This window comes from Chrysochloris asiatica, unplaced genomic scaffold, assembly GCF_000296735.1.
Source record: "Chrysochloris asiatica unplaced genomic scaffold, ChrAsi1.0 scaffold00758, whole genome shotgun sequence".
Classification (NCBI taxonomy): Eukaryota; Metazoa; Chordata; class Mammalia; order Afrosoricida; family Chrysochloridae; genus Chrysochloris; species Chrysochloris asiatica.
Window position 1 is genome coordinate 78,286 of NW_006409276.1, and position 8,544 is coordinate 86,829.

The 8,544-nt window shown below is 47.1% G+C and overlaps 1 protein-coding gene across 1 annotated transcript in view; it reads right to left on the reverse strand.

The window, feature by feature from the left end:
• Positions 1 to 8,150: 8,150 nt before the first annotated feature.
• The window catches only part of LOC102834300 (EKC/KEOPS complex subunit LAGE3-like), a 1,213-nt gene continuing 819 nt past the window's right edge, over positions 8,151 to 8,544 (reverse strand). Inside the window, exons 2-3 of the mRNA XM_006877986.1 lie at positions 8,378 to 8,536; positions 8,151 to 8,289 (exon numbers count right to left, since the gene is read on the reverse strand). Of these exons, the coding sequence (XP_006878048.1) occupies positions 8,151 to 8,289; positions 8,378 to 8,536 (298 nt within the window). The remainder of the gene's footprint in view (positions 8,290 to 8,377; positions 8,537 to 8,544) is intronic.

Here is an 8,544-nt window from a genome sequence, read left to right on the forward strand (position 1 = left end):
TGTGTGTGGTACTTGGTTAAGGCTGCCATCAGAAATGAACACAGCCGTGAACAGCGGAGTCCCAAGACCCGACTTAAGACATTGTTTGAGGTGACAAAGCCCATTTGATTGATTTTAATTTTTGTGCTTCCTGTGTAGTTTCCCATCAATGAAATCTTGGTCTACCTAAGGTCACAGAGAGTTTTCTCCTAGGAATGCATGAGATTGTACCATTTGTGTACCTGCGTACCTGCATGTAGGCCTACACCTATTTGAACTGAATCTTGTGTGTGACAGGTGTCCAGTGGCAAGGTGTGGTTTTCCATATGCATCTTCAGTTGCTTCAGAATAATAATTTGCTGAAAAGATGATTTTATCCATTGGGTTATCTTGGTATCTGCGTCAAGTATTGATTGAATGTATATGTGGGGATCTGTGTGTGTGATCTGTTTGCTCTGATACCACTTTCTTGTGGTCTTGTTTAGGACAGTTAGGTTGCATCTTGAAATTGGGCCACATTAGTTCTTGAACCTTGTTCTTATTCAAAATTATTTTGACGATTGCAGGGTTTACGTTTTTCATCTAAGTTTTAAAATCTGCTAGTGAATTTCTACAAGAATGCTTGCTGGAATTTTGATGGAATCTCTTAGTTTGGGAAGAAGTGACATCTTCTAGTCGTGTCCCATTATGAACAGGGTGCATCTCTTCATTTGTTTAGGTTCGCTTCAGTTTTTCTCCTCAGTGTTTTGTCGTTTTCATGTGTTGGTCTGGGACAAATTTTCTTAAATGTATCCCTAAGTATTTGATTTTTGCTGCTATTGTAAATGATATAAAACATAGAACCCAATAGCATATGTATGTACAAGGAGCCCTGGGTGTAGTGGGTTCCATGGTGTGCTGTTAACCGCGAGGTTAGCGGTTCAAGTCCACCAGGTGCTCCCGTGAAGCTTTACCCATGCAGGGTCGCTATATGTCGGTACTGACTGACCCAGCCAGCATGTGGACAATCCATGTTTTAATTGACTTGCTTTGTTGAGACTACTAAAGTCCTTTTTGTTGTTGTGAATTGTCATTGGGTTGGTTCCGACTCATAGCAGCCTTGTATAGGGTTTGCAAGGAGTGAGTTGGTGGGTTTGAACTGCCAACCTTACCGGTAGCAATCCAGTGCTTATCCTGCAGTGTCGTACCAGGACACCAAATTCCCTTACTAGTTTTAATAATTTTGGGGGCAGATCTGTTACTTAAAAAAAAAAATGTGTCTGGTCATGTTGCCTTAACGGAAGCAGCTTTTCTCACTCGTTTTTGATGTTTGCGCTCAGTGGCTGCTCAGTGCTGTTGAAATGCTGAGAGCGGGTGCACGTGCCTCGTTCAACATTAACAATGATGTTGGTTATGGGTTTGCCTAGAAACCATTTGTCAGGTTGAGAAAGCTTCCTTCTAGTCCTCAGTTGCTGAGTTGTTTTTTTTTTTTCCTTTAAATTGTGAATTGGTTTTAAATTGTGTGAGATGTGCTTCTTTGTATCTATTGAGATAATAGATTGCCTTTTATTATTCTGTTTGTATGGTAAATTACACTAACTGATTTTATGTTAAACCAGCCCTGCGTTTTTGGGATAAAGGCTACTTGATCATGGCATATTACTTAGTAATGTTTAATTTGGTTTTTTTGGGGGGTCTATTCTCATAAGGGATTTAGGGCTGTAGTTTTATTTGTGGTGATCTCTTCGTCTGTTTTTCATTTCAGAGTCATATGAGACTCTGATTTATCAAAAAGTATGGCTACAGAATCATAGAAACTTTCATTATTACATAAAACTAGCCAACGGTGAAGCTTTTGTTTCTTAGTCTAGTCCAAGGTGCTGTGTCCACCTCTAATCCTTACCTGAAGACTTACACCGGATCAGAATGGCCGTTTTGGCATTCTCAATGGACTGGAATCAGGTTTCTTTTTTTAAATGTTCCTTGAGTTTGGGAACCAAAAAGAAGTCTGAAGGGACAAGATCAGGTTTCCCAATGAAACTCTCCATCTTTGAGGGTAGCCAGGAAGATCCTTGCTACCCTTGAAGAATGAATGGGCACATTGGTGTGGTGGAAAACAGTTCCTTGACACAACTTTCCTGGCCTTTTTCTCAACAGTGCAGTTTTCTTAAAACTTCTTAATAAGCCTCCATGATTGTCCTGTGTCGTTCAAGAAAATCTGTCCAGATGATCCCTTGGGAATCCCAAAAGTCTTTGGCTATAACCTTTTGAGCAGATCCCTCTGGAAGCCGCCACTTTTTTGATTGGACCTTGTTTTTGAAGACACCCTGACGAGACCAAGACCAGTATATTACCGAGAGAACTGGTTTTCAGCCGTCCACTGATCGCAGAGCCATGTTTGTTATACATTTGGTTTGAATTCAGTCCAGGCCTGCATGCTTTCTGACTTAGCTTCCTGTTCTTACTCCTATTCGATCTGCTCTAGAGTTTTCTTTATGGGATGCTTTTGAATTATGAATTCCTTTTTATTAATTCATATAAAACCACTCATCTTTTTACGTGTGTCAGTTTTAGTAATTCATATCTTTCAAGGAATTTGTCTGTTTTATCTATGTCATCAAATTAATTGGCACAAAGTTATTCCCTTATGACCCTTTTATCTATTTCCTCCTCCTGTGTGCCTTTTGATTAATTTGCCCTCCCCAGCTTCTCATAGTGAAAGCTTAGGTCATTGATTTTGAAGGCTTGAGCTGCATGCCTAAATTCTTTATGCTGGGGTGTTTTTTTTTCTCCTTTCTTTGATCACTTAGCTTAAAATATTTTCTAGCGCCCATTATGATGTTTTCTTAGACTCATGGGTGATTTTAATATGTGTTGTGATTTTTTTTTCAGATTAAAAACTTTTTTCTCATTAAATTCTGTCATGTTCGTAGAGCATACTATGTCTGATTCTAAGCCTTTAAATTGGTCACACTTCCTTTATAGTTCATGTTGATGAATACCGATCTTTGCTGAATGACCATGCGTACTGGGAAAGAATGCACCTGGCGCTGGTGTTTTTTAAATGTTTTATTGTGAATTATATGATAGCTTACATGGCAGAACATTAGCTTTACATTCATCCTATCCTATATCATTTCATTGTTGTGGTTACAATCCCCTCCATGCATCATCAACCAACCAAAGGGTATATACCCTGCAAGCCTGCCCCCCGGTCGTCAGCACACAGCCCCTCTCCCTCTCTGGGTCTACAGTTCTCCGCCGCTCCATCTCTCCACGTCATCGTCTCTGCCTCCATGTCTGGCATCACTGCTTCTCTGGGTAGGGTCCCGCACTCCGCTCTTCTCCCTTGATGGTCCCAGGGATCTCCGCTCCTGGACTGCAAAGTCAACCACTCCCCTCCTTTTGCTTCAAAACGTCTACCTTTACATTTCCAACCCTCACAGTCAGTCCCGATAGCAATTATTCACATAGATTGGAAACTACTCAGCAGAGATTTCTACCTTCCTCCACACCCTCTGGATCTAGGCTCCCTCTTGAAAGCTTGTAAGCCAGTCACTTCTTGCCTTTGTAGTCCCCCCTCCACCCCACCCCCACCGTTTTGAGTAGCCAAGGTCCAAGTTGCCCATCCTTGTCTACTCTTTATGGAGGGGGTGGGATTGATCCTCGCTGTAAAGATTTCGTCCCTCTTTTGAGCTACTACATCGTAAGTGTAGGTCAAGTTCATCAAATTGTATCAGATTACTCTTTTTTTCCCTCTTCTTCTGGTTGAGCTCTGATCATCCAGTCATTGAAGCCAGGTCAAAGGGGTATTTTCTGCGAGTGTGGGTGTTCTTATGCCTATGCCCTCTCTTCCTATTATCTGGACGCTTCCCTCTCCACTCTGGTCCTCTGTAGCTATGTCACTGACTCTGGGCCCAGGAGTCCCCAGGTCTTGCCACGTTGCTGGCCAACCAGGTCTCCACCCGGGTTCACGGGAGTCTACTGAATGTTGTAGGGCTTAGCACACAGCTTCATTGCTGATTTTCCCTCACATCCCCTTATCAGTGATGAACGTGGTCACCAGTCAGAGCGAGTGGCTGCTCGGGTATTCCCATTGAGTCTTTCTTAGAAGAGGGTTTTCCCTGAGGGGACCCGACCACTTGCCTTGATGTCTCTTGGGTGAGCAACTTGCTTGTTCTTGTAGTAATCAGTCGGACTGCCGTTATTCCTTTGTGTTTTTCCAGTATCTTCTGTTCTTCTAGCCACTCCAGGCTGGTCTGCTTGTCCTTTCAAGTGGAAATTTCCCATCTCAGAAAATTCTGGATGGGGTTCAGGATTCAACGTGCCCAATGAAGGAGGCTCCGCAGGTAGCCTCCTTCACTGGGCACGTTGTAGCCCCATTTTAGGTATTCCAGTCAGTTATAGACAGAAGACGGACTTACAAGCTTTCTATGGTGATGTTTCTGAATATTCCTTTCTCTCCCTCTCCAGTGTGTCTATTTTATAATGGTATGCCAGGGAAACCAAGATTCAAAAGGCAGCCGAGCATCTTAATATTATTTCCCCCCTTTTGCCCATTCCAACCATGTTTCAATCCCTGTATCCCAGAGTCCTGTTGTTCCAAGGTTGTGCATCCATCATTATTTACCGATGAGGCCTCTTTGGTCGATAGCTTTTTCAGATCATCTATATCTTGACTGATTTTCTGTCTGCATGTTTTGTCAATTACTATGAGGTGACTGTTGACAAGTCTTTAGGGGGTTTTCAGGACAGGAGTGGAATGATGTAATTTATCTTTGAAGTTGAATCCCTCAGGTGAATAGAAGCAGGGAGACCAGTAAGAAGGCAGTTGCAGTAACTCATGCAAGAGTTGCTGGGGTTTGGATCAGGGTTGCAGTAGTGTTCAGGGTAACAGGAGCTGTTGGGATTCCAGATAGATCTTGAATATAGAACCAGTAGGATTTGGATGAATTGGGAGTTAAGGTGACACCATCTTGGCCTGAGCAATGTGACGGGTGGAGCTGAGATGAAGAAGACAGTATAGAGCACGTTAGAATGGATGGAAACAGGAGACTTTTAAAACAATAGATTGTATACATTTTTTTATTGGAAAAAAAATGAGGTGGGGAGAAAATTGCGTACACTTGATGTACTTGATGTGGCTTACACGGCTAATGTACTTGAGTCGTTCTGTGACCTTCGGAACCTGAGTCTGCAGATGCACCAATGGTGTTCCTGTGGGGTATTTGTGTTGTGGGGGGTCTCAGTAGCTCTTTCTCTAGTTGACAGTGGTACCCTGGGCTGTGCAGCTGTGGCCCAGGGATGCTAACATTGTTCGATATCATTTCTACAAGCAATGGCAAGATGAGAATGTCAAAATCGAGTAGGATCTAGGAAGGAGTCAAAGGTGGGGAAACGGATTTCCTTCTCTGTTGAATGCAGAGTTTGGAGAGGATGATCACCGAAGTGCCTTTCTGCTTTAGTAAGATGCTGTGACGCTAACATTTTTTCCTATATAAGCAAGATGAGGAGTTTGAATTCACAGTATTTATTTGAACACATGGATTGTAACAAATGTTTAAAAGTGGTTCTTGAGCCAGGTTCCTGTAGGCTGCATTATCCTGTTACACCCAGTCCTATTCCTGTTATGTACGGCTGAACACTGAATAAAAGAGATCATATGTGCACATGTTCCGTGTGACATGTCTACTTCATCTACAAGTGGAGATGAGTTTGGAGTTTTGGAAAGTGTTTGGACTGGAAATGATTGGCAGATATCCATTCTATTTCAAGCCATTCACCTGGGTGTAGAGGCAGAAGCAGGTCAGGGACTGCACCTTTAACTCGGGCCCTGATGCCCAGGTGTGGTGCGAGTCCTGCCCTCCTTCCTGTTTAGACCCCTGAATACAACCATCAAGTTATTTCCGATTCTTCACAAGCCTCCCTATAGGACAGGGTCCTTACGAAAGCAGCCGCTATGTCTTTCTCCCTTGGAGTGGCTGGTAGTTTTAAACTGTTGATGGTTTGCTTCACAACCACGTGCTTAATCCGCTGTGCTACCAGGGCTCCTTTGTATATACCAGTCACCTATCTAATTTAACATATCCTCACTGTTCCCATCTGTAAAATGGCATCCCTCTTGGGATGTTGCCCAGGCACTAGCTTTCTGTCCAGCCACCCTTAGCCAGTTCTCACCTGGGAGGCAGAAGGATCCTGTTAAAATGTAAGACAAATGACTCAGGCCCCCATTGTGTTCAAACCCACCAGTACCTTCAACTGCACCCACACTCCTGGAATGCCGGTGACTCCTTACTGTCCCAGGGGTCTCTCCTGCCATGATGCACCCACCTACCTCTGAGCCCCACACCGGTTCCAGCAGGTCACGAGCTGGGGGGAGGGGAAGCAGGGCATACCAGCAGTGTTCCGGGTCAAGAGAATAGCATTTGACAAGCTTGGTGAGACAGACTGAGATAAAATTCAAGAGTGAAGATATTGGGGTTCCTCCTCTGTGCAAGCACTGTTCTAGAAGCTGTTGATAACTGCAGAGGTGTGGGGGTGGTAGGCCAGGAAAGCCTGGCTGGAGGGGGTGACAATTGAGAAGGAGCTGGAGGAAGGCTGGGAGTCGGGTGCACCCCAGGCAAATAAAGTTGCAGACAGAAGAAGGCCGTGCAAAGACCTCTGTGGCTGGATTGGAGTGAGCAAAGGGGAGAGAAAAGGGCGGGGCCACTTTGGGCTCTGGGAGCCTCTGTGAGGGATCTGGGAGCCCACTGGTGGGCTTGGAACAGGGGCGGTGGGACCTGAGACCAGCCTTGTCTTTGAAGATCACGCAGCAGCATCTGTGGTCCATTTGTGGGGTCAAGGCTGCAGGCTGATTCAGGGCTTTGCAGGGAAGGGGGACGGGTCAGACTGGAGTCCTGTCCCCAGTGAACTGACCCCACAATTTGGGGCTACATTTGGGAGCCCTAGCTGGAAACGGGGAGTCCTGGTGTGGCTCTGCGGGTTAATGCCCTGGACTGCAAGGTCGGTGGTACAAGATCCCTAGAGGCTCCTTGGAAACCGTAGACAGGGTCCCTGTGATTGGAAACCGACTGGACGGCACATAAGCTGGGAACCAGCTGTGTCCCTTCCCCTTGCTTCTAGCTACCAGTGGATTGTGTTGGACTGCAAGATGGGCTGTTCCACCCCACCAGCCAGTCTGCGGGAGACAAGAGAGGGTGTCAGATCCCCCTAAGATTCAGTCTCGGAAACCCTTAAGGACTAGTTCGACTTTGAGGGTCGCATAGGCGGACTTGACGGTGACCCCCTTTCCTTCAGCTCTTGCGGTGCAGTGGGGAGTTTGGCTGCTAACCAGAAGGCCTGCAGTTTGAACCCATATGCTGTTAAGGTGCCGTGGAGTCAGCAAAGCATTTCAGCCTTGGGAGCCCTGGGCCGTTTGATTCCAAACGGAGCCTACTGCAGTGGTTTGTTTATACTTTCATGCCTCCCTCAAACCTAAGCCAGTACCCCAGCACGTTTCCTCGCTGATCTTATAAAATGCCAGTAAGCCCCCAAATTGTTATTCAAGTTAGTTTCCTTCTTTCTGGTGTTCTACATTCTACAAATAAAACTAAAACGAAGCAAGTATTTCCAAAGTGTTGATAGTAGTGGCTTTATTTCCCATATCCACAAGTGCCTTGATTTACCTGGTGCTGGTATGGCGCTAACCTCAACCATGGGGGTTCAAACCCACCAGCTGCTCCTCGGAAACCCGATACAGGATGCCTGAGTGGGAACCCACTCCACGGCACTCAAGAGCAGCAACTTGCATACTTGGGGAGCTCTGCAGCTCTTGGATAAGCACGGGACTGCGAATGGTTCAGACGCCAGGGGCTTCCCGGAGGAAAGAGGAGGCCGTCTGCTTCCGCAAAGATGCTGAGGGCTGTGCAGTCCGGGCCCACCTGTCCGTGTGTGTGTGTGTGTGTGTGTGTGCGCGCGCGCGCACAGTTTCCCAGGAGCGGAGCTGTGTTTGTACCGCCACCTTGCGGTCGATCGCTTACCCTACAGCGCCACCGCCGGGCTCAGGGTCGCCGCTCAGAGCCCACTCGATGGCGCTCGGTCCCCTTCAAGGCCTGCGCCCCAAACCCTCCCTCCAACCGGAAGACAAGGACAGAAAACGTGGCAACAGCAACTGCACTTTATTTGGGGCAGGAAGGTGTGGGAGCGGGCGAGCCTTAGCCCCCCTTGCCATCGCGCGGCTTGCTGCAGAAGGGTTGCAGGTGGCGCAGGATGCGACGCACCACCTTGGCGATCTGATCCAAGCAGGCGATGATGGAGACCTGCAGCTGCACCGGGTCTACGGAGAGCAGGCGCCTGCAAGGAAGCCCAGACTCAGGATGGCCGCCAGGCCGCCTCCCCGCCCCCTCCGCCCCCGGCGCCCCGGGGCCCTTAGGGCACTGACGCGGTGAAGACGTTCTCCTCCACACTGAACAACTTCTGGACGCGGCCCAGGCGGCGGGCGTTCATCATCAGATAGTGCCGGGCGATCTCCGCCTCCAGGGCCAAGGGGAAGGGCACAGACACGGTGCTTCGGGCGCGCGTCAAGGAAGTCCGACGGTGGCTCGGCCC